This window comes from Phymastichus coffea, unplaced genomic scaffold (assembly GCF_024137745.1).
Source record: "Phymastichus coffea isolate CEN01 unplaced genomic scaffold, Cenicafe_Pcof_1.1 PCOF00001, whole genome shotgun sequence".
Lineage (NCBI taxonomy): Eukaryota > Metazoa > Arthropoda > Insecta > Hymenoptera > Eulophidae > Phymastichus > Phymastichus coffea.
Window position 1 is genome coordinate 10,529,962 of NW_026706812.1, and position 27,736 is coordinate 10,557,697.

Here is a 27,736-nt window from a genome sequence, read left to right on the forward strand (position 1 = left end):
TGATATTTCTTTCAGCTAACCTAATAATGACATATAATATTGTCCAGGGGGTGTGAAGTGGGTAATTTGAGAGGATTGATTGGGAGATATTATGATTTTTTGAGATATTTCTTCGTAAGTGAGAGAGTTGTGTAAATCAGGATAATTAGAAAAATGAGATTTAGATTTTTCTATTTTTTTGTATTCTGTTTTAATTTCTTGTATAGATTTGTTTTTTCTTATGGAGATAGAAAGTATTTTTTGTTCAAAAGATCTGGTGGGACATTTTTCATCGGTGCCCTGTTAAAACAAGGACATTCAACCGGATTGAAAATCCAATTCGCTTCGAGTCTATTTCTGAATCCTACAAATGACAATTTAAATTTATCAAACTGTAATTGATCAGAATCCCCTTTAATATTTTTTTATCCTGAAATAAATTATTGTAATATGTAAAATTAATTTCGGGATAAACAACATTAAAGTGAATTAAGATTCATTCTACTTTAATGAATTTCAATTATCATTTGTAGGATTCAGAAATATGTAGACTCAAAGTGAATTGGATTTTCAATCCGGTTGAATGTCCTTGTTTTAGCACGGTGGAAGGATAATTTTGATGACTGTTGAGGCAGGAAGGTTCTTTTTTTTGTCATTGTCTTGGCAGGTATCGGAGGGATGATTGTTTCCACAATATAGGCATCTAGGATTATTTGATTTGCAGATAGCTTTAGTGTGACCATATCGATAGCAGTTCGTGCATAGCCTTCTGTTAGGAATATTTGTTTTAATGTTAAGTTTAACTCTGAATAAATAGATAAAGTGTGAAAGTATACGTCCTTTGAAGGTTGGACGGTTTGAATTTGGACGGTTTCGATAGGAAGGTATGTGGAATTTTTTTCATCTAATGTTTTTCTGTTGAATCTACGTATTTTTATGGGGTAAGTGCCTTTATAATGTATATGAATATCTATATTTTAAAGAATCTCTTCTTCGGTTAAATTCGTGAGGATACCTTTGAGTATGCCGTTTTTATAAACGAAGGAGTGGGGGACTATTGCTTCCAGATTATTTTTTTGAAGATTTCAATATCATTTTTTAAGAGTTTATTTGCAATTTTCCTCTGGTGGGTGATAATGATAAATCTATTTTTGCCTGAAGATTTAATTTCATCGAAGGCATTGTCTGGAAAAACAGGAATGAGTTTACTCGCTAATTGGACAGATTTAATGGTAGTGTCATTGGGTTGTGGTGATTGGAGGATGATTTTATATGAGGGAAGAATGTCGCTAGTGTATTCAGAAATTTTCGGTAATTCTATTCTATGAGATAAATTGAGTTGGGAGGGAGGGTTATTGGGCGAGTTGTCTATGTGTGGGAGTTTGTGTCTGTTTATGTTATCTGAGAATCGGTAGGTAGGTGTCAGGGGTCTTTTTTTGTGTTTTTGTTATTCTGTTGTGTTTGAGGGGGAGAACGTTTGGATTAGTGACATTTCGGTGTCATCAATAATTGGTTGAGTATGTGAATTCGGAGGGGAGTACAAATTTATGTCAGAGGGTTCCATATCATTAGGGTCCTCCATGGTGGAGCTGCGTTAGAACAAGTCCCAGACGGCGAGCCCCTTGAACAACTCAGATTATAGGTTAGCTCAGAGATATTTGAATTATAGTTTATTTAGAAAGTATAGAATTGTTTACGAGATATTAGTTGAGAAGAAAATGTCTGTTAGTAGTACATTGTCACTTTTATCTTACCGATAGGTTTCTGTTTAAATCAATGTAGTGAAATGAAATGAGGAGATGTGATAACTCGTGGCCAACGTAAACGTTTTTTTTTCCTAAATAGTACAGTCAACGCGCATGCGTTTTAGTAAAAACATACAATAAAATTAGATAGTTGTTTTTGACGTATATAATAATAATTTTAAAAAAGTAAGAAGGGTTCAATTAAAATGAGCATGGGTTCAATTTTTTTGTCTTATTTATTTGCAAAAATATTAAATATTGTTAAAAATATCGTTGCAAAAAAAACAATAAATTGATATAGTTTTTAATTTTTTTTTGGGACAACTAAAAGCGTTCAATTAAAATAATGATCATTTTTGGAGGGTTCAATTAGAGATATTTCTAATGGTATTTTTTTTTGTCACTGCCCACTACACTTTGTTGGCTCCCATAAGGGGGGTATAAATATTAGTATAATATAATTATAATCATATGATTTTTCAGTTTATTTTCCATGTATTCCAGCATACAACGTTAAATACAACTTAATAGCGATTGTGAGTGTATTCAAAGTTTGAAATGTGATTGATAATTGTTACATTTCTTATTTAAATTTTACTTAAATGTTATATATAATATATATGCACATAGACGGATACGCAATTAAGAGCGCGCGCGCGAATACACAACAATACTAATTAATTATAAAAAAATATAAAGTTCCAAAGGTGTACCTATCTGCTAAAAATTTAATGATTTAACTAACACCTAATATAATTATGAAATCTAGACTGCTTAATTGATAGATTGCATTAATTTGTTGCATTCAGTCAATTTTCATAATATATATTTTTTTTATCAGGACGAAACATCTATGTCGACTCTTGTTTTATATTTATTACATAAGTGTATTTCAGCATGTAATATTTAATTAAAAAAATATTTTAGTTTTGTCAGAATGAATTAATTATCTAACTATAAGGCTTAGCATTTCTTCATAGCTCAAAACAAAAGTCTTATCAATTTCAAATAGCTTTTATATTATTCTTCAAAGCTTACAAAAGAAAAACAGAGATAGGCTTGGTAATATAATTATGTATCTTTAGTTGAGAATTTGAAGCCCTAGTTTATTGTAGTTATTTAGTATTCATATTTTTCAAAACATAGTGTAATTTTTTAAATATTGTTATTTAAATTTTATAAATAACATGTATGTAACAAATATGTAATTTTATAAATGACATTATTTATTTTAAGAAAATTTTTATTCTTTATTTAAATGTTAGCCTAATTATTAAATATATCTGCTTAACTGGGATTTAGCGATTTGATTTATTCAACAAAATTTAATGTTTGAAGTAATGTTTCTGTTTGTTAAGTTGCATACCTCAGGAAAAGTATGTTCTCTACATGTTCAATGTTCAGTGGATTAGCATATCGAACTACGTTCTGGTAAAATTTTATTTATTTACATATTTAGAAATTCAGTGTTTTTAAAAATATGCATTTGATTGATAATTTTGATTTGCAGTATAATATTGTATTAAATAACTGAAAACAATATTACGAAGCAAAAGCATAGCAAAACTTTCATCTAGTATATTAAGAAATATATTTAATTAAAATTAATTTACTACTTGCAGAAAATCATTTCTATATAACAAAACATGTCCAAATTTAAAAATCTCAAAAATAATTACTTACAATAATGTAATTATTTGTGAACATTATCTTATGTGAAAATATTGGGCTTATATTTGCTTAAATATTATAGTAATATTACCTAAGTCAAATAGTCAATTCTGTCATAATTTTCTATATTTCGAAAAAATTTCTTTTCGTATTAGTTCTCTCCTTGTATGATAAAATCTTTAATCATGCTTGCAACATAATAATAAGGATTAATTTTTCAACTTAAATATAAAACTTTGCTTCCTATTAATCACTTTATAAAAATTTTTTTAAAAATGATTTATATTATTTTATTATTCTGTATTTTTTAAAGCTTAACCTAAACCAATTTTTTCTTTTTAAATTGTTATTCTTTATGTTTTTAATTATGTTAAAATTTAAAAGAAAAAACTACATATTTTATTACAATCAACTTTTTTCTCTTTGTAAATTAACAAAAGAAAAATAAACCGAATAAAATTGAATCTTTAAAAATGTTTTTTGTCAAAAATCACACCAAATGTGTATACTTCAAAGAAAATGCTAAGAATATAAAAATTACAAAGCTATATAATAAAATTCTTGCATACAGTAAAATCTAATGCATAAACAATTATATAGACATAAGCCTCTAGGAATTGATGATTCATGCTATGAAAAACCTATGCTATTTGCACGTAGCTGAAAAACTTTTGCCTAAATTAGCTAGAAAGTCATAAAATATGTCTATATTCTAAATTAACTTATTTTTAATTTACTTTAAATTTTTCTTCCTAATAGAATTCAAAAGTGTATCACATAATATAAAAATTTATACATAGTTTTAATAATTTTAGAACAATAACTGTTGAAAAGCTGTTTTGCTTTTTGCAATTAGATATCTCATTACAACAGAAATTTATAAAATGCAACTAGAAATGGAAAGTTTTTTCTAATTGAAAATTTTCAAATAAATTACTAAAGAAATTATTAATATAAATTATTTGCTCATTGTGTAATGACATCCCAGATAACAATGTTTATGTGCCACTATAATTAAATGTTAGTTTTCGTGAGTGCAAATTTTATTTTATTTTCCTCTACTATTCCCCTTATCAAAAAAATATGGAAGCTATGTTAAAGCATTTTATTTGGAATCTGATTTACTGAGATATATAGTCATGTGGTATATTGTTATGTATAATGCAGCGACAAATATAGTCCAATCAACAGAAACAAAAAAGGCCTGTTTCGTGCAAAAATTAAAGAATCGATTCAGCCAACGTAAATCGCTTCGGACTAACGCAAATAGAAACTCTATATAGAATGCAACTCGAGATTTCGGTCAGATTTTTTTTTATAGCTCAAAGTTGGCGAAAATGGAATATTTCAATCTGCAATTCAATATGTATTTTACCTGAAAAAGTTTAAGATAAAAGTTATAGACAATTTCAAAAGCTACAATTTGAGTCGTCGCGCGATTATTTTCATTTGTTAGTTATTGTACAAAGTCTGAAAAACCCCCGAAAATGGCTAATTCTACTATATCGATTATTTATTGTAAAAACGAATTTTTTAACGTTTATCTCTATTAAAGAAAAGTTCTTATGATTCCAAAAAAAAATGAGTTGTTACACAATTATATATTTTTATTAGTTACTGACTTATCATTATTAGTTAACTAAGAGACACCCAAAGTACGGGGCTGTATCTTTTTTTGGCCAAAGATATCGAGTTGCAAAAGAGCTCAATCTCTTTCTCAAAACGTTAATTTTGATAAATGATTAGGGGCGAAGGAAGAAATTAATTTGCAACACCTTATTTTTGACGTAAAAGAAGTGCATCTTTTTTTCTGTATAAACATTAATGTTATTATTAATGGTATTATAAATAATTAGATTAGCGGCTTTCTTATGCATTATAGAACATTCTGTCTTAGAAATATATGTAACTGCGTTGAAAATGAATATTTTGAAAAAAAAAAATTTTTATTTTCGATCAATAAGAGCCGAGTTAAGGTTTTTTTTTTAAATCGCTATTGTTGTACTAATGAAAATTAACAAATCGGACTAACGGCGTTCGATTGTTAATACATTATATTTTCTTATTACGATACGCCGCTTTATATAGTTTGTCTGTTTAACAATGATAATTAGGTTTTAATTCAACCATGAGATAAGCCGGTGGCCGGGGACCATGTTGGAGGGCCTCTCTCGCGTGCTTGAAAATACTGAAAGTCTGCGTTCAAATAGACGCGCTTAGTAAAAATCAAGTTTATCTCGCGAACTAGTGCATCAATTTCCATCATTTTCTTTAAATTTGGGGTAGCTTCGAAATTTATTACGAATGGTCTATTCGTAATTACTGTATTTATTTACCGTAATTTATTATTAAGTACACTCATCTGGCGAGTTTGAATTAGCATTACGGTGCAATTCTAATGGCTCGATAATGGTTTATTAAAAAGCTTAATTGTTAATCGTCTGACCATAGAACCCAGGTATGCAAGATTACTTACTACGAATCCCAGGTATACGAAATAATGGTCGGCATTGAAAAAGATCAGGCTCACAACTTCAAGAGTTCTGCACTAAGTTTTTAGTCATCTTGTAAAGTTAGATGTACAATATAAGTATATTTCCAATTAGAGACCCAGGTATATGGGATCTCATAATTGTCGGCATTGAAAAAGATCAGGGAGCTTAGAGAAAAAAAAGTAGCAGCTTAAAGAGAAAGAGAAAGTGGGGACGTTTTGAGGGGCCCATGAACGCATTGAACAAATGTTTGTCCTTCACTCAAATTTCAGAAACTTTCACTTCTGGCTTAGGCAGCATTTGGCTAGTAGTGCCAGAATCTCTACAGAGAACGGACGTAATTTTTCGTGGCTTTAAAAAATTCTGTTTGATAATTAAAAATCATAGCAAAAATATTTGTTTCCTGCATAAAAAAAGTGAAAATGCTCGTTTCGTGAAATATAAATTAACCATCGCATTTCCATCGCATTTAGTACTACAAATATTGAAATAAAATTTCAACGACAAAGCCGACAGTGTAAGTAAGTAATATATAAATATTGTGAAATAATTAATTAAAATTGTGTGATGTTATTAATAATCGTGATTGATTTATAACAGTACAATATGGAAAATTTTGACGTTGAAAATCTTGTTGATGAAGAAGGCGATATAGTGGAGAATTGACCTATGGATATTTTGGAGGGAGCGGGTAACATCGACGATACAAAAACGTGTCTGGTTTGTCTCAAAGATATAAGTGCATCAAACTCAAAGTCAATAGGTGAGAAAACCAAGATAACCATCATTGATGCCAGCAAGAAACGGAAAGATTTTAAATACAATAGATGGATCAACTTGTTAATTGCAAATTGCATAATAACTGTTATACGCAATATATACGAGCGAGCAGCATTGCAGAGGCAGCTAAAAAAGTGAAGCAGTATCGCTCAGCAATGCGTGAAAACAAAACATAAAATCAACGGCATCATTCGATTATGAAGATAAATTCTTTATTTGTGAGCAAGTGACTCCGAATATTGGAAAAATGGATAGTAAAAGTACGAAACATAATGTGACACATGAAACTATTAATTGTATGTGCGAAGATTTATAGCTAACAGTTGTATAAACCGACGCTGATAAAATATTTTTGTTTAAATTGGAACATATAAAAGAAAGCTTCAATAGTAACAAAGCAATTTATCATAAGAAGTGTTATAATAAATTTTTTCAATATAAAACTAAAAATACAGTTGGCCGTCCAATAGCACAAGCTTTGTCAGGAGTAATATCTTTCATAATCGATTATATTGTTAATAATGAATAAGAATGTCGATTTTCGTTAAATGAAATATTAAAACTTTACACAGGTAATATAGATGATATAAATTTTCGCATGGTTAAATATCATGTATCATCTTATTTTGATAACAAAGTAGTGTTTTATAATTTCAAGGGTGACCTACATACGAGTTGCTTTCGCGCCGCGTATGATAATCAACTTAACGACAAATGGTTTTTTAAAAAGGAACAAAATGACGAAGAAAAGCGAATGAGAATAGTTGACATGTCTGCTAAAATTATTGTAAAGGATGTACGCGCTCATCATTATTCTACTTCCCATTATAAAGATCCCTCTTCTTTGTTAACTTCTGCTGACTCAGAGATACCACCGACATTGTTCTAAAATGTCGACAAAGGAGCCGACAAAGGATGCCGCCAATGTATAAGGGATACGTGTATGTTCTGGGACACAAAGAGGCCGCTCGATGAAGGTGTCGCGGTAGTGATACCTTTAAATTTAAGGTGAGACCCCATGCTGAGTGTTTAAAGGGTATTTGATGTTCGTTTGACACCTCCCGCATGCCAGTGGGCCCCTTCGACAGAGTGCCCCCCCCCCCTCACCCACCCACCCACCTACAGAGGTTGTTAAGTTAGGATGCTGTAGAAGTCGGTCGGGTGTTTGATAAACTATATGATGGTCTCTCTCCCTCTCTCTCTCTCTATCCCTCTCTCTCGCTCTCCTTCGATAGTAGGGCGCTTATGCTGGCTGAGTGTGGCCCCTCGGAGAGGGGGTAGCGTCTCTAGCTTGCTAGGCGCAGCCACCACCCACCCACCCACCTCCAACCTTTCGTCTGACTACACCCTCTTCAACCTACAGCGCCGAAACCGCTGCTTTCAGCGCTACCATAGTGCTTAAAAGCCGTGCTCGATTGGAAAAGAGCACAGTTTTTTGAGACAGTCCGCTTCACTAGCTTTCTTAGCAGTGGCAAGCAATAGTAGTAGCAGTAGTACTAGTAGTAGTAGTAGTAGTATTACTAGTTATCCTACGCGCCTTTTCATTACAATGGCTTCTATTTCTTATTTTAAAAATATAGTACGCGATTTATGGAAAGCCTATTACAACTCAGACGTTAATACGGATGATTTTATTAGATGGAAAAATATAATAATTACCGCTTTGAATTCTCTTGAAGAATATATGTTACAGCCTAATTTAAGTAGAGCAATACGACAGAGATGTCAAACTTGCGCTACTCATTTGAATTCAATCGAAATTAATTTAAATAATTCCATAAAAGTCGGCGGAAATGTTAATTCATTACGAGTCATTCTAAACTAAATTGAAGGGGACTGAGTTATTTGGCATGAAATAAATTCAGCATTTGAAAAACGTATCATTACTGCATTCATAGCCAATCAAGAACATACAGATATAAAGTTATTCTTAAAAGCAGCAAATAAACTATTACAATTACAAATACCAAAATATCTTTCAATTAATAATGCTCTAAAAATAAATATAAAAATGTCAGCTCAATTTACCGTAATAAAAGATAATGTAGAGGACATTCAAGTAAAGTATTTCAACACCGAAAATGTTTCTATTTATTGAACGACAGATCTTAAATTATGGTTTACAGAAAATATTGAAGATGTTATACTTAAAAATTTAGAAGAATTTCAAGAAAATGATTCCGGTTGGACATTAAAAACTGTCATCGGTATTACTGTTAATATAAATAAATTTAATCCTTTCAAACCTGACTCATATATTCAACTACCAAAACAAATAGCAGATAAAAAAGCAATTATCAACGTTCAAAATACAGATAATGAATGTTTTAAATGGGCTGTGCTTGCCTGTCTTCATCCAGCTAGATTTCATAGCGAAAGAGTTCAATATTATATGCCCTTTGCGAATGAATTGAAATTCGATGATATAAACTTTCCTGTTGAGGCAAAGAATATTCCTAAATTTGAAAAATTAAATAGTATTTCAATAAATCTATACATACTAAAAAAATACGGTTTTAAATTCGAAGTCTCACCATATTATATATCAACTTTAAAACAAGATAAGCATGTAAATTTTTTGTTATTACAAAGCGATTATATTGATGAGAATGAAACAGAAAAATCTAATAGATCAAATAACAATGATAATTTCAAATTAAAATTCCACTATGTATGGATTAAAAATTTATCTACTCTTGTTAGAAGTCAAGTAACGAAACATACTGCACAAACTTATCTATGTGAACGCTGTCTCCACTATTTTAATAATAAAGAAAAATTGAATATTCATGAGACAGATTGTTCAAAATTAAATAAATATAGAGTTAATGTACCTAATTTTCCTCTTCTGAAATTTAATCATTATGATCGATAAGAAATGGTTCCGTTTGTTATCTATGCTGATTTAGAGTGCTTATTGAAACCAGTAAATAATGGACGATCCTTCCAAGATCATGAAGCTTTTAGTGTGGGGCTTTATATAAAATGTACTTATGATGATTCCAAATCAGTCTTTAAGATGTATAGAGAAAAACTGAATGAAGAAGAATCACCCGCACAATGGATTATCAAATAATTTCAGATTTTGTTAGATGAAATGAATCAAATATATAAGAATGCAATAGAAATGAATCTTTCATGGCGTAATCAAATGGATTTCAAGACGAGCAAAGTGTGTCATATTTGTAGAAAATATTTTCAACGTGATGAAACAAGAGTTAGAGATCATTGTCATTTGACGGACCGATTTAGAGGTGCTGCTCACGCATCCTGTAATTTAAATTATAAGAATCCTTATTTTATACCAGTGGTCTTCCATAACCTTACTAGATATGATTCTCATTTTATAATAAAAGAAATAGCTACTAGCTCTGATTTTGAGGAAATGTGACTGTTTTAGCTGAAAACAAGGAAAGATATATAGCTTTCACAAAAAACGTGGACTGTAGTACTATAAATTTTTGATTTATTGATTCATTTCGTTTTATGCCATCATCTCTCGAAAAACTGGCTTCATATTTAACCAAACTAAATATTGTAGAGCATAAATTCAACATAGATAAATATACAAAAACACAAATAGAATTATTGAAGAGAAAAGGCGTTTTTCCATATGAGTATGTTAACAGTTTTGAAAGATTAAAACAGATTCAATTACCACCTATCAAAGATTTTTATAGTTAATTGATAGATAGCAACATCTCTGAAGCTGACTATGAGCATGCTCAAAAAGTGTGGAATGCATTTGACATCATTGATTTAGGACAGTATTCTGTTTTATATTTAAAAACTGACGTATTACTCTTGGCCGATATTTTTGAAAATTTTCGTAAAACTTGTATGGATGCGTATCAACTCGACCCAGCACACTATTATACTACTCCTGGATTAACATGGGATGCTATGTTAAAGTGTACAAAAATTGAGCTAGACCTTTTAACCGATATAGACATGGTCTTATTCATCCTAAAAGGTATTCGAGGAGGTATTAGTCAATGCTATAAGAGATATTCAAAAGCTAATAATCGATATATGGGCTCAGAATATAATGAAAAAGAACCTAGCAAGACTTTGATGTACTTTGATGTTAACAATTTATATGGATGGGCGATGACGCAATCATTACCATATAAAAATTTTAAGTTGATCTCTAACATCGATGAGCCTCATTTTTTCAATGTTTCCGATAATAATGAGGTTGGATATATTTTAGTAGTTGATCTAGAGTATCCAAAAGAACTACACGACGAACATAAGGACCTTCCACTTTGTCCTGAACATAACACACCACCCGGTTCAAGACAAAAAGAACTTTTAACAACATTGTATAATAAAGAACGGTATGTCATTAATTATAGAGCGCTAAAGCAGGCTATTAAATACGGACTCAAAATAAAACAAATACACAGAGCACTTCAGTTTAATCAAAAGCCGTGACTTAAAACTTATGTAGATTGAATACAGAAAAAAGAAAACAAGCTAAAAATGAATTTGAAAAGTTATTCTATAAACTCATGATTAATGCAGTATATGGAAAGATTATGGAGGATGAAAGGAAACGAAAAGACGTTAAATTAATTAGTGCATGGAGTGGCAGATATGGAGCAGAAGCACGGATCACCCAACCCAACTTTCATAGTAGTTCAATCTTTGATGAAAATTTAGTAGCAATACAGTTATCATGGACGTCAATTAGTATTAAAAAACCAATATATATTGAACTTTGTGTGCTATATGTCTCAAAAACATTAGTATATGACTTCCACTATGGCTACATAAAGAAAGACTACTTCATAAAGCAAAATTACTTTATACTGATACAGATAGCCTCGTATATGAATTTCAAGATGTTGATATATATGAAATAATGAAAGAAGATATCAATAAATTTGATACATCAGATTACTCAGAAAATAATCAGTTTAATATGCCGTTAGTTAATAAAAAAGTTCTCGTTATTATGAAAGGTGAATGCAATGGTAATATTATGAGAGAATTCATAGGACTTCGAAGTAAAATGTATAGTATACCAATAGTAGCATCTGCCAGCTCTTCGAAACATGTATGGTTTACGAAGAAAGTTAAAATACATCATCTTCCATACGAAGAAAATGACTCTAGAAAAGGTATTTGGGAGCAGATAGCACGAGATCACGAACGTTTCCAATGACGTATTGCTGAATTGAATAAAGTTATATCACGAGTATTATTCATCAAGAAACGTATATTGATGATGAATCGAATGCTCGGTCCTATATTAGAAAATCATCACACTATATATATGTTAAATAAAATGGAAATCTAATTTAAAGTAGAGGGACGCGGTTGTGGCGGCTCGAAAACCAAAGTAGTGGGGAAAGGTTTTAAAAGAGCTGTGATCCTCGAAGAGCTTCATTCTGTCTCAAGAATCGAGTAGTAGTAGTAGCAGCAGCAGCAGCAGCAGCAGCATCAGTACCAACAGCAGTGAGAGCAGTATTAGAAGAAGAATACGTAAAATTCTAGATCTCTTTACCTAAAGCAAGATGAATTTTGAATGATTGAATAACATTGGATTGAAGCTTTTCGAAATACTTCCTGAAAAAAGTCGTTATGAATTGCATGAAGATGAGAATTATCTAATAACATTCATGAGACAAGATGAATCTCGAATTATTCTTGAACTCGATTGTGAGTTTGAAATTGTTCTACCGGACCGAATGTCAAGAGCGATAATTCATCATTTGGATCTTTTTATTTATCTTTCTGATAGAGTACAAAAATATGCATTATTTATTCAATATCATGGATGTGATCGATTTCAATTCAGTATTAAGTAAAATGTATTTGTATATCTTATTATATCTCAATAAAGATTGTATTATATAAATTTATTTTCTGGAGAGATAAATGAGTCATTAGTGTTTCTATTAAAGCAGGTTTCGACTTGTCTTAATGGACTCAGTAGTGTCGAATATAAAAAATGGAAGTACCTCACAGGTAAGAGCGAAGGTTGGAGCTCTTATCCTTAAAATAAAAAAAAACAATGTAATATTTATAAATGAAAACAATTATTTATTTAAATACAAGCTAGATACATATAAATTTATATTTGTAATTCATTGTTGTATAGTCTCCTTGCTTATCCAAGAATCGTGAGTATTATCAAAGCCAAGCCATTTTACAAAGACTTCATTACCCTATCTTCTGAGATAAATATCAGGATACATAGCTTTCTGTAGCTCTTGCTCATAAAAACCACCAACAATGGGATTTTCTTGATAATCTAGTAGGTGATATGTTACAGGTTTAGTTCTCGAAATACGATGAACAGTAAAAATTTCTGTAGACCAATTAGGCGTATATCCTTTTTCAAAAACGTGTTTTGCCTTTCTTACTCGCACTTTATCTCCTACCTGGAATTTCGGTTTTTTGAAAAGACAATGATCGTAAGAGAATCGCGTTAAGACCTGCATTTCATTTTCTTTAGTCACGTCTTTAGGCTTCATATTTATTGTGCGATGTTTTCGATTATTATAAGATTCTATTAAACTGGGGAGAAAGTCAATCCACTTATAATTTCCTATTAAACTGAATTTTTTCCACATAATATTTTTTAGTGTTCGATTGAAACGTTCACAAATTGATCCTTTAAGATTGCTATAAGTAGAATAAAGGTTTATTTTATATTTTTTCATTAAACTTTGAAAATTTGTATTGTAGAACTCTTTGCCTCTATCCACTTGGAGATTTTTAGGAATGCGTCCCTTTTTTGCGTTAGTGACATCTGTAGCAGTTTTCTGTTTTACTAGAACTCCCCAAGCATATTTAGAGAACGTATCTATAATAGTTAATAGATAGCGAAAACCTTTATTCTCTCTAGAATAGCTTTGCATCTCAACAAGATCAGCTTGCCACGTCTCATCTATTCCGCGTATATCAACTTTTCAGCGAGGATAGTTTCGACGTGCTGGTTTGTGTAACTCATCCACCACTCTTTGATGTTTCATTTTAATCTATTTTTTTAATTGTTTTAAAAAGTCAAACGGTCCAATATTTCTTTCTTTCTCATTGTTATTAATATTATCTTCTAACTGATTAATAACTACTTGATGCTTTACTAATTCTAATCTTATTGTATCCAATGATTTTATAAGATCATTTATCATACTCGTAAGCGTAGTAACGTTAGCTTCACTAGTTTTTCGCAACGTTCGTAAGTTTACAGCATTATTACTCTCCTGAGGATCGGCTATATTACAAATTCTTTTGTCATTCGCGTCGTATTGTCCGTCTTTAGTGATTTTATACCATACACCAGGAGGACCTCGATTTCCCCCCTTTTTTTTATTCAATATACGTCCAAACATATCAACACTTATTTTATTACTGAGGAATATTTAGCATTCTCTTAATATATATAGCCATCTTCACGTAATTCTTCAATGATTAAATGAATATCATTAATATGACTAAGATTACCAGCGGTTTGTTCGGCGATAAGCAATCTCAATCGATCAACGAACTCGTTTGGATCATCCCAATATACATAATCAAATAATGTTCCTTTTCTTGCTATTTTATAGTTAGGAAAAATACCTCTTCCATCAATAGTCAATTTTCGCTTCTTAGCACTACCACTTAAAGATAAATTTGGACCAATATACTTTTTGAATTGATTTACACGCTTATTGCGATATTCTCCATTTGTTTCATTTCTCTTACGATGATGTTAAATTACATTAGTGATTTCAAGAATTTTTATATAATTTTCAATATCCGATGAATTGATTAATTTAGAATTAGGTTCTTTACGAAAGAGAAGTTCCATTAATCCAGGCGTCTTGCTGAATGCTTTATCATTCACAGTCACATTATCGTTTTGGAAAGAAATTGGAGAATTGCCTATGACATATGTATTTTCATGCAAACGAACGCCAAATGTCTTGTCTAAATTACTTTTTTGTTGCGGTTCATGCAATAGTCGAATATAGTTTCCTACAATCGAGTCATCCAATAGCTGTTTTTGTTGTTTTGTAGTTACATTTGAACTAACATTGTCTAAATTTATTGCAGTTCTATCAAGTGTTGATTCACTATTCTTACTAAATTCGTCTTCATCAGCATTATTAACACCATAATCAGTAGCATCAGCAATAGACATAGCGGATTCAAATGTAGAATCAAGCGGATGTAATGTAGAATTTAAGTCATTAACAGTATTATTGAAATATCGAGATTTATAGGGAGTGTCAACTGTTGTTTTTGACTTGAAAACTTTATCGAACGTAATTTTCTTCTCCTTGTTCGTTTCCTGTTTAGAATTATCGTTAGTTTTATCAATAGCTACCTCCACAAGTTTCTTCAATGGATCAACCATAGATTTAAAAGTTTCATTCAATGTATTTTCTAAATCAGCTTTGTCACATTTTATTAGTTGATACTTATGTCTGATGGTATCACGAGCCTCAGATAATTGCTCGAGCATCTTCTTTTTTTTTTTTCAAAATTAGCCATGTTGACGCTTGTAATTTCTAAAGATAAATAATCTTCATTCGTTCACTCCCCTATATTTATAGCAAAAGAATCGAATCCTTTTCTATTACGTCCATGATTGATTAGTCTATCTCTATCAATAACTATAAATCCATGATTATCGTCTCTCCAACATTTTGAACAAATTGCTTTAAACTTCTCAAAAGTCATATCTGAGTTAACATGATCGTTGTAAATAAGTTTAATATTCACGTCATCTTGTCAAAACAAAACTAGTAAATTCACATTATCTCGAATGAGATGCTTCGGTATGCGAGCGTATGATTGACAGAGATAGAAACTATCTACTTTTTTATGTCTTCCCATACAGAAGAATGTTCTCACGTTGTCCTGCTTTTCAGTGGCTATATCGACAAAAATCATGATGGAATTTGGATTAGCTTTATCCGATGAAACAACTGCCTCATGCTCGCTGAATGCATAATACTGTATACCATCAATCGGTTCCAATAAATCTTTTAAAAACATATACTTTGGTTGATTGAGGGACTTTGAATAAACATAAACGTTTTCGAATCTAAGCCCATTAGGATGTATGATTAGTGTTAACAAACAGTTAGTTTTCCCACAGTTACTAGGACCACAGAAAACTGCTCGTATACTGTCAGGCAATAGTTCACCATGTCTTTTTTCTCGTTTTTCCGTCTCAACCACATTATCAAAATTTATGACTTGCAACTTAAGTGGTTGCTCTTTGAAGTCCATATTGTTTTATAGTCACCGATCGAACGACTAATGAGACTACTAACTATAAAAAGACTGTTTATATATTTTTTAGTTTCATTAAGACTTTGTCTTCTGATGAGGTATGATCATGTGTCACAAAAGAAAGACTGGTGGTGCTGGCTTAGTGAATTAGATCATTAATAACTTACCATTCGAAGCTCATTTGCCTGGTTGTCAGTATTGCGGGCCGGGAACTAAATGGAAAAAACGACTTGCTCATGGTGATCCTGGAAAAAATCCGCTAGACGCTGCTTGTAAAGATCACGATATTGCTTATTCTCAGAATCGAGAGAACATTGAGGCGAGAAACAAAGCCAACAAAATTCTAGCTAAACAGGCCTGGGATAGAGTGCAAGCGAAAGATAGTAGTTTTGGTGAAAAAGTTGCTGCGTTTGCTGTAGCCAACATAATGAAAGTTAAAAGTAAACTTGGTATGGCTTTTAAAATTTTAAAACGAGGAAAGAAACGAGGTAAGGGATTAAAAAATCGCCAACAACAACGACAGCGACGAAAGGCACATGTAAAAAGTAAAAATCTATCAATTGCATTGAAAAAAATTATTAACGCTGCCTCGAGAAGTGTTGTACCTAGTAATAAATCACTTTTTGTCATTCGTTCGGCTATAAAAGGCGCTAAAGATGTGATGTTCGTATCACTTATAAATAAAATAATTCGAACTCTCGTAATCTAGCTAATGAGTAAGAATTTGTTTCCAATGATTTTACTCTAATTGTCAAGAAAATAGATAAATGAATCAAATATAATAAATAAGTAAATCAAATATCTGTTTATTTTGATTCGACTTTTATTTGTATACAGTCGCGTAAACAGTGAGGTAGCGCCGCTTAATGTATTGTTTTGACTAAACAGATAGATACGTTAGACTAGTTGCAGTCATTCAGTGATTTAATAAATAGCTCATATATAGGACCTTTACAAAGACGCTGTGAAGAAGGCTGAAGGAAGAAGAAAAATAAATATGCCTCGTATTCTACCAATTCCTAGTAAAGTGGCTGGAGCTCTTCCTTTTTTAATTCCATTATTTGCCGGTTTGAGCGTAACTGGAGCTTTAGCTGGAGGAGCTGCTTCAATAGCAAAAGCCGTTAACAGTGCTAAGGCCGCTCAAAATTAATTGAAAGAAGCTCACAGACACAATAAAACTATGGAAGCTATTGCTATTGGTAAAGGACTTTATTTGAAACCACATCGTAAAGGTTATGGTCTTCATCTGAAACCATATTCAAGTGGGAAAGGTTTAAAAAAAAAATTGCAAATTTTCGAGGTGTTTTTATGCGTGATGCTCTACCGATCGATGGACCTCGATATCAAGAGACAGCTATTGTAAATTTAGATAATAAACAGGGACCAGGTACTCATTGGGTAGCATATAAAAAGAAAAGTGATGAGGTTATGTATTTTGATAGTTTTGGTAATCTACAGCCGCCTATAGATCTATTGCTTTATCTCAAAGTTAATAGAATCATGTATAATTATATTAGATATCAAGATTTTAATACATATAATTGCGGCCATCTTTGTCTCAAATTTCTTTTAAACAAACCATAGAAAAGTCAACTAGTATAAAAAATACTCATTCTACGAATGACTATCATTTGATATGAATCTGTTATGGAGAATACATTGACATTGAGTCCCTCGGAAACATCCGTACTCGAATCATATTATTTTCCATCCATCGAATTGATACCAAACAAAAAATACGTTCTTGGTCTAGTTGAGCTATTAACATTTAATTCAATACCAAACATTGACGATGGTTATAATAAATTTTACATTGAAGGTCAAGAAGCTATCACTTTACCGACTGGTAGCTACGAAATAGACGATATTGAAAGCTTTCTCAAAGAAGCATTAGCACCTAAAGGTATATCGTTTAGCCTGAAACCAAATAATAATACTTTACGTAGTGTCATTCAGTGCAGGCAAAAAATATATTTTGAACCAGAAGATTCTATTGGATCAATCTTAGGCTTCACTAAACGCACGCTTGTTGAAAACGAAACACATAGTTCTGACTTACCCGTCACTATACTCAAAGTTAACGCTTTGCGTGTAGAGTGTAATATTACTACAGGCTCTTACATAAACGATCGCAAAGTACATACTATATATGAATTTTTCCCAGCAGTCCCACCTGGATATAAGATTATAGAAGTTCCCTCTCACGTCATTTACCTTCCAGTCGCTGTGAGGAGCATTGATCATTTTCAAATTCGTATAGTTGATCAAGACGGAAACCTAGTTAACTTTCGAGGAGAAGTCATCACAGTGCGAGTACATATAAAGACCATATCTTAGTAATGGGTATCATTTACAATATAAAGAGCGGCCGAGGCTATATTAAAAGACAAAAATGTCAAACAGCAGCCAGTCAACAGCGAGCTATCAGACCGCTCACTCCTCAGGATTTTCAATTCCTGAAAAGCTTGAGACTAAAAGTCGTCGAAAATCGTGGAAGAAAATATTGTGCATATTAGTGTGTTGTATAAAACAACAACAACAACAATAACAACAATATAGAGAGAATTCTAGACATTCATTCAGCTGTCGCTTTCGATGAGTCTATAGCTCATTATGAAGTTCATGCGCATCAGCCTTATTCATTATCATATTTCAATAATAGCGATGAAATTCATATAGCAATTCAACATCAAGATTTATCTCTGCTTCCATCGCGCAGTATGATTTATATTTGTGGTAGGTTGACCAAGCCGAACGGTACTACGCCAGTGGAGAACACTTTATTAGTCAACAACGCCCTCTGTCATTTGTTCGAGGAAATACGATATGAAATAAATGCTATTGAAATTGATAAAGTGAAAAATGAAGGCTTAACAACTCTCATGTAAAATTGGCTTTCACTCAATCCATGTCAGAACTCTATCGCTGAAAATGCCGAATGGAATGGTGATAACAATGAAGTTTTAATATGTAATGCTCTAGGTTTTTTTGATGTTACTAAACCTCTTAGTATGTTGATGGGCTTTGCTGAAGATTATCGGAAAATTGTAGTCAATGTCAAGCATGAACTTATTCTCACAAGATCAAGAGATGATTTGAATGCTATTTTAAGTATTCCAGTAAGGAATCCTGATGCTTCAGAAAAATCAAAAATTACTTTAACTAAGGTTGAATGGTTGATGCCATATGTGATGGTTGCAGACAAAGAAAAAATCAAATTATTCAATCAGATTGGACGAGATCGTTCAATTACAATGAGTTATCGTACTTGGGAAATGTATGAGTATCCAAAATTACCACGTACATCAAAGCATGTTTGGAGTGTTAAGATTTCCAATCAATGGGAAAAGCCTCGCTTTGTAATTTTGCTTTTCAAACTAAACGTAAAAGTTCGGCGATTGTTAATTCTAGTAATTTTGATCATTGTAATATTAGTAATGTGAAGCTATTCAATTCACAATGCTATCTGTATGGAAATCTCAATTTGAATATCAATCAATATCAGTATGCTGTTCTCTACGATATGTATACTAATTTTTAAAACGCTTATTATGGTAAAGAAAACGAGCCGTTACTCAATAAAAAAGATCGTGTCAAACGAACATCAAATACCCTTTAAACACTCAGCATGGGGTCTCACCTTAAATTAAAAGGTATCACTACCGCGACACCTTCATCGGGCAACCTCTTTGTGTCCCAGAACATACACATATCTCTTATACATTGGCGGCATCCTTTGTCGGCTCCTTTGTGTCCCAAAACATACATTGCTTATCTACTGTCAGTTAATGATTATGTATATGATATATTAAATAAATATATTAACTACGTTGTAAAGCGATTTTCTAAGATTAGTTTTATCATTTTCGATGGTTACGATCGTGAGAATCAGGATACGAAGTCAATTGAACGTCTTCGTCGTAAAAAAAATTGTTGCGGTAGAGAATTAACAATATCAGAAAATACTAAAATCGATCTCAAATTGAAAGAATTTTGAACTAATGATATGAATAAAAAACAATTAATTAATTTAATTAAGAAGCGACTCTAAGATGGTTATATAACTCTACTGGTTATATAACCAAACAAGCTAAGGAAGACGCGGATGTTTTAATTGTTAACACGACTATTGATATTTCGAAATGTGAAGATAATGTCATGATAGTTGGTAATGATACAGATCTATTTGTTATGTTGTGTCAGTTAGCAGATGAAAATTCTAAAATAATTTTTCATAAAGTTACAACAGGAAAAAATCAAAATGAATTTTATCACTGCAATAGTTTCAAATTTTTTAAATTGAAAAAAATTATTTCCTTCTTATATATTTTTACGGGTTGTGACACTACATCTGCGTTTTTTTAATCTTGGAAAAAATTGTATTTTAGAAAAAGTCAATCACAGCCTCAATTCAATTAGCATCAGCTTTTTATGAATCATCTGCTCATGACATAACACTCATTAATAGTGGTACATACATTATTAAAAGTATGTATTTAAGTAATGCCGATAAAATTGTACAAAACAAAGAGAGAGGTGAGCTGCGGTATGTACATTTCGATAGGAAAATGAGCAAATCCGCATTCACACGAGAAAGTTTGCCATCGACTGAAGCAGCAGCTGCCGAACATTGCAAATGGACTTATTTACAAATAGAATCATGGCTTGGTAATTATTTGAATCCTTTGAATTATGGGTAGCATAAAGTTGAAAATACTTTCGAACCCATTTATTCTTTAGAACCAATGATACCTCCCGAGGTATCAGAAAAAATATCTTGTAGATGTCAAAATGGCTGTAAAGCTTCATGCAGCTGCCGCAAACATTGCCTCAAATGTTCTCGCTTGTGTGCGTTTTGCTATGGGATAATCGTACGAATATAGAACAAATACACGAATACGATAATAATGATAACGAAGAGTATGATTTAAGTAGTCTCGTAGAAGTTCTGTTTAATGAAGAAAAATGCGATCAAATGGAACTAAACGAGCCCACGCCACAAAGAACTAGGCAAAATTAGAAAATAAGAAATTATATGAGTATAAATAAAAATATCATCATCAGTAATTGAAAATGCATTGTTTATGCTGTTTATACTTAATCATATTTACGTATAGCAAGTAATAATTAATTAGAGTTGATACATAGTCTGATATAAGTGCAAAACTCTTGTAGGTATAAGCCTGATCTTTTTCAATGCCGACCATTATTTCGTATACCTGGGATTCGTAGTAAGTAATCTTGCATACCTGGGTTCTATGGTCAGACGATTAACAATTAAGCTTTTTAATAAACCATTATCGAGCCATTAGAATTGCACCGTAATACTAATTCAAACTCGCCAGATGAGTATAGTTAATAATAAATTACGGTAAATAAATACAGTAATTACGAATAGACCATTCGTAATAAATTTCGAAGCTACCCCAAATTTAAAGAAAATGATGGAAATTGATGCACTAGTTCGCGAGATAAACTTGATTTTTACTAAGCGCGTCTATTTGAACGCAGACTTTCAGTATTTTCAAGCACGCGAGAGAGGCTCCACCATGGTCCCCGGCCACCGGCTTATCTCATGGTTGAATTAAAACCTAATTATCATTGTTAAACAGACAAACTATATAAAGCGGCGTATCGTAATAAGAAAATATAATGTATTAACAATCAAACGCCGTTAGACCGATTTGTTAATTTTCATTAGTACAACAATAGTCATTTTTTAAAAAAAAAACCTTAACTTGGTTCCTATTAATCGAAAATAAAAATATTTTTTTTCAAAATATTCATTTTCAACTCAGCTACATATATTTCTAAGAAAGAATTTTCTATAATGCATAGTAAAGCCGCAAATTTAATTAATTATACAGAAAAGAAGATGCACTTTTTTTACATCAAAAATAAGGCATTGCAAATTAATTTTTTCGTTCGTCCCTAATCATTTATCAAAATTGACGTTTTGACAAAGAGATTGAGCACCTTTGCAACTCGATATCTTTGGCCAAAAAAAAGTTACAGCCCCGTACTTTGGGTGTCTCTTAGTTAACTAATAAGGATAAGTCAGTAGCTAATAAAAATATATAATTGTGTAACAATTCATTTTTTTTTTTGGAATCATAAGAACTTTTCTTTAATAGAGATAAACATTAAAAAAAGTCGTTTTTACAATAAATAATCGATATTGTAGAAATAGCCGTTTTCGGGGGGTTTTCACACTTTTTACAATAACTAACAAATGAAAATAATCGCGTGACGACTCAAATTGTAGCTTATGCAATTGTCTATAACTTTTATCTAAAACTTTTTCAGGTAAAATACATACCGTGGCTTGCAGATTGAAATAATCTGTTTTCTAGTCCAGGCAATGGAGCTCGAAATAGAGTATTTCTCGTACTTTTTTCCGGAAAGCAGAAATTTTTACTTTGGATAGCTGACAATGAGTGTAATAACATATCTTCATCCAAAGTCTGAAATTGGTGCAGAACATTGTTAACCAGACGTTGGAAAAAAAAAAATTTAATCTATTTTCATGTTTCCGCGTAATATCTTTTTTCCTAGCAGTTGAATTGAAAAATGGTATGATGGTTTTTTGTTCGTCTCGGCATGATCTACAAAAGCATGTGTTGTACGTTAATATATGTTAATTAGATAAAAAGTTATTAACACAAAAAGGCCAATTGTTTATTTAATAATTACCGTTCAATATTTGATCATAGAGATTTTCCATATACCTCAATGTAGTTCTTATTACGTAATGATTATGAGCTTTGAAGCCGCAAGCTCTAATGTTAATTTCCATCTATACAGACGGTTAACAACAAATTAACTGTTTCGTTTTGTCCACAATCCGAATCGTTAAGCAAAATGACACCGATTTTTTTATCGATACTTGTTAGAGTTTATAATCGAAAACTGCAATTTCAACAAAAAAAAATTTAATTTACGACTTAGGGAATTTTTTCTAAAATATTTCTTAGATGCAAAATGAAGTTAACCGAGTATTATAAAACTTTTCAGATGTTTTACAAAGTATTTCGGTAGATAGTCAAAAGAGCTTCAATTTGAAAAAACCCACATGAAAATTTGTTGATTAATAAAAAAGTTACAGGTTGTTAAAGTTTTCGACCTGTTGTTAAAAGATTGATATAGATAACGAAAGATTTTTTAAGTGATCTGAAGCGGAAAGCCAAGGTTGTTTTAACTGTGAAATACCTAGACTTTGCTTCAAATGTACATACATTAAATTCGCGTTTGAACGTAAACAGAATCAATGATTTTTCAATCTTTTAGCGCCGCGGAGTGGTGGGGGAAGTCGACCGCCGCTATTTGGATCGCTCAAAAATTCACTAAGTGTCTTCAAAACGCATGGAGCGACTTTAATATTACTTTTCTTCCAATCTAAAGAAGATAATTGTTACATTTTTTTAAATTTTATACTACTTATTGAGAGAAATCTGAATTTGATATTTTCCTAGATATTTCACAGTTAAAAGAACCTTGGCTTTCCGCTTCGGATCGCTTAAAAAATCTTTTGTTATCTATATCAATCTTTTAACAACAGGTCGAAAACTTTAACAACCTGTAACTTTTTTATTAATCAACAAATTTTCATGTGGTTTTTTTCAAATTGAAGCTCTTTTGACTATCTACCGAAATACATTGTAAAACATCTGAAAAATTTTATAATACTCGGTTAATTTCATTTTGCATCTAAGCAATATTTTAGAAAAAATTCCCTAAGTCGTAAATTAAATTTTTTTTTGTTGAAATTGCAGTTTTCGATTATAAACTCTAACAAGTATCGATAAAAAAATCGGTGTCATTTTGCTTAACGATTCGGATTGTGGACAAAACGAAACAGTTAATTTGTTGTTAACCGTCTGTATAGATGGAAATTAACATTAGAGCTTGCGGCTTTAAAGCTCATAATCATTACATAATAAGAACTACATTGAGGTACATGGAAAATCACTATGATCAAATATTGAACGGTAATTATTAAATAAACACTCACCCACTTTATGCACGTGTTAGGTACACTATTTTTCCTAACTAATTGTGGAAAGTTCGTTGCACTGTCCAAGTGCGCGGAGCGGAGGGCCAAAGAAAATACGAGGGGGGGGAGGGGTCAATAAGTCTTTACAAAAAGAAGGAAAAAAAAGTTTTGCGTATGTAATTTTTTTTTATTTTTCAACATAAAAATTGAATTCTCCTTGAAGGTCGATACATTTTATTAAATTGCCTTCCAGTTTTTTTAAGCCATTAGAAAAATATGATTTCTGAAAATCCTTAAAATAGGCATTTGTTTCGGCGATGATTTCTTCATTCGACGTGAATGATTGTCCGGCAAGCCATTTAAAAAAAAAAGAAATAAGAAAAAGTCACTGATAACCAAATCAGACGAATTTGGTGGATGGTTAATTAATTCGAACTTTAAATCGTTAATTTTTGCCATCGAAACTGCACACGTGTGAAGTCGAGCATTGTCTTGAAGAAAGAGGAATTTTATTTTGTTCAAGTGAGGATGTTTTTCCCTGATTTTTTTCTTTCAGTTAACCTAATAATGACGCATACTATTGTCCAGTGATCGTCTGGCCCTTTTCCAAGTAGTCGATGTAGATGATTCCATACGCATCACAGAAAATCGTGGTCATAATCTTGCCAGCTGACTTTACTGTCTTTGCCTTCTTTGGGGCTGGTTCTTCTGCGGTAATCCATTGTTTGGACTGTACTTTGGTTTCAGGAGTGTAGTGGTGTACTCATGTTTCATCTACAGTTACGAGTCGACGCCAAAAGTCTTCCGAATTACGACGTATGCGTGCCAAAAGAGCCTCAGAGGTGACCACGCGGGTTCGTTTGTTTTCAACAATGAGCAAACGCGGCACCCATCTTGTTGATATTTTTTTCATCCCCAATTTTTCATGCAAAATTGAAATGATTGCACCCTTTGATACCCCTGTGGCCTCAACCATTTCTTGCAATTTTAATCTTCTATCACTCAATACCATATCATGGATTTTGTTGACCATTTCAGGCGTACTCACTACTACGGTGCCTCCTGAACGAGGTTCATTTTTTGTTATTTACGGCCGCGTTTAAATTCATTTACCCAGTTACAAACAGTCTTAAACACAGGGACAGACTTGCCATGAACGGCGTTCGATCAACTGTGATTTATTTTGGTATAAGACCTTTCAAATGAGAATGTTTTATCACCGCTCGAAACTCTGTTTTTTCCATTTTTCAAATAAACCAATAACTTTTTGTTCAACTAACGCTCACAAAAAAACGTCTTAATAAATCGAGCTGAAACTTTGTACGATATCCAGTTAGTAGTATTGCTTGCCAAAAACATAATTAAGCGTGACGAGCGCCATCTCCTGGATTTTGTAAAGACTTATTGACCCCCCTATTATGAAAAATCACTTTAAACATAATTTATAAATATTGAATATTTGAAAGGCTACGATGGAACAAAAAATATTTTTTTGTTAAAATAATATATTTATTAATCTTATTTATTACATTTAAATTGCATTCAAAGTCATTTGCTGAATTTCAAATAGTTACAAAAACTTAATAATAGTTTAAGTTATACTAATTTATTTTGATATATATTAATGGTAACGTTGCGACTTTTAAAGTTAAATGCATTCTGTTTGTCAAATCTAATATTCAAGACAAATGAATTATTTTTTGGGTCTGCAGTAACATTATCTTGTTCATTGTTACAATCTTTAATTTGCTCAAATTCTTCTACTTCTTGATGATTAATTGGATTTGCTATTCTTGATAATGTTCTCTTGTTCGTTGCATGACTAGTTGAGATAGAAGCTGGCTGAACATGTACTTCTGCTAAGACTATTTCTACGTGTCCGGAAACACTTTTTTCTATTCTATCGGCAATATTTTCTTTATTATTTAAAGACTCTTCAACATAGCTTTCTGTAACAATGCTAGATTCCCATCCGCCGTGCCTCTGTAGTTCCCTTGTATTGGCTCCTGTGTCAGGAAAGAGTTGCAGATGATTTTCGGAATGCATGTCCTGTGAATTCTTTAGCACGCGGAAGATTTAAAAATTTAGCTATTTTAGATGATATACGATGGTCATTTGACAAGTACCTAGCCTACAAATGAAAACACCAAAATTTTGCAAAAAACAAAATTTATTTTTCAATTCAGTCTTTTTTTAGTTAAATACACTTGGTCTAGCGGTGTTCTAATTTTTTTAACCCCGTTGAAAAAAATGTTTTCTCTTGGTCTGCAAAATAAGCCTCCGTGGTGACGATTACTTCGTTGTTGGAGTGGAATCTCTTTCCGGCGAATGAATTTTCTAGGTTCGAAAATAAAAAAAAGGCGCACGGAGCCAAATCTGGAGAATACGGGGGATGAAGCAGCAGTTCATGGTGTAATTCGACCAATTTAGCCGTGGCGACTACAGAGGTGAGTGCCGGTGCATTACCGTGGTGGAAAAGCACTTTCTTTTTAGACAAATGGGGCCGTTTTTCTTTTAATACGGCGGCAAATCGGCTCAATAGTTCGGCGTAGTACTGTCCTACGAGTTTGACCGTTTTGCCCTTCTCCAGGTAGTCAATAAAAATCACACCTTGAGAATCCCAGAAAACAGTGGCCATCACCTTTCCGGCCGACGGGACCGTTTTCGCCTTCTTCGGAGCAGGCTCACCGGGTAAAGTCCACTGTTTTGACTGCTCCTTGTTCTCTGGTGTGTACCAGTGAATCCATATTTCGTCGATGGTCACGTAACGACGCAAGAACTCTTTTGGATTGCGATGAAAAAGCTCCAAACACTGCTTTAAACTGGTGACACGGATGCGCTTGTTGTCTGCAGTCAACAAACGCGGCACCCACCTTGCTGACAGTTTCCTCATGACCAAAACCTCATGTAGGATATGCCATACGCGTTCTTCTGAGATGTCTACTATCGTAGCTATCTCGTGCACCTTTAATCGGCGATCTGACAAAACGATATCGTATACTTTTGTCACTTTCTCCTTCGTAGTGGCTGTTTTTGGAGCACCTGGGCGTGGATCATCGAAAACCGACGTACGACCACGTTGAAACTCGTTATACCAATTTTTAACGGTCGCCATTGAAGGAGAAGCATCCTCATCCAAGCGTTCTTTAATTTCACTATGCGATTTCCCTTTCAAAAACAAGAATCGAATCACCGAGCGATATTGTTCTTTCTCTATTTTTCAAAATTCAACGGATACATTTGCTTTCACGCGCTCTCAAAAATAAACTACAACTCCGATCCGGCTAAAATTTCGTCTGTAATCGTGTGCAGGAAGATACTGCACCGTAGTGTATTTCTGGCGCGATAGCAGCACTATTTGGTGGTAAAGCTAGGTAGTTATTAAATGACCCTCGTATTACCCATCTTATTGATCCCAATCGGTTAATTCAAATAGATTCCTTTTCTGTATAATATAACAAATCTATTAGTTTCAATATTTGCAGGTCGCTTGTTAATATATTTTTTGCAGGTTTCGTAAAATCTTCCAGGAAGTACAAAAGATCGCTCAAAAAAATTTTTTGTTTTTGGCAAATTAATTAACAAATAATTGCCATGATCCTTGACGCCCTTTATCAGCATATTTGTAAGCTCCTCGCATCTACAGCAGCCGCTGATGCCAATAATAAAATTTATTGTATAAAAAATTTTTTATTACGCGAAACGAATTTGAAAATCTTTAATAACTTATTTAATGTTTTTATACTAAAATGAAATTTACCTTTTTTACCAAATAATCATCATCTGCGGGTGTTTAAATAAATGTCTGAACGTTTGCAGTAGTAAAAACTTTGGAC

General features: G+C 32.3%; 1 protein-coding gene across 2 annotated transcripts in view; it reads left to right on the forward strand.

Annotated features, from left to right (window-relative positions):
- The first annotated feature begins 2,223 nt into the window (after window positions 1-2,223).
- LOC131675570 (fasciculation and elongation protein zeta-2) overlaps window positions 2,224-27,736 on the forward strand; it is a 771,588-nt gene continuing 746,075 nt past the window's right edge. Inside the window, exon 1 of one of the 2 annotated variants that reach the window (XM_058932684.1) lies at window positions 2,224-2,260. Coding sequence is in view for 1 of the 2 variants with exons in the window: in XM_058954818.1 (XP_058810801.1) it covers window positions 3,103-3,155 (53 nt within the window). In the remaining variant the exon portion in view is untranslated. Of the gene's footprint in view, window positions 2,261-3,087; window positions 3,156-27,736 lie in introns of those variants that run through there. The other variant, XM_058954818.1, reaches the window with a different exon arrangement.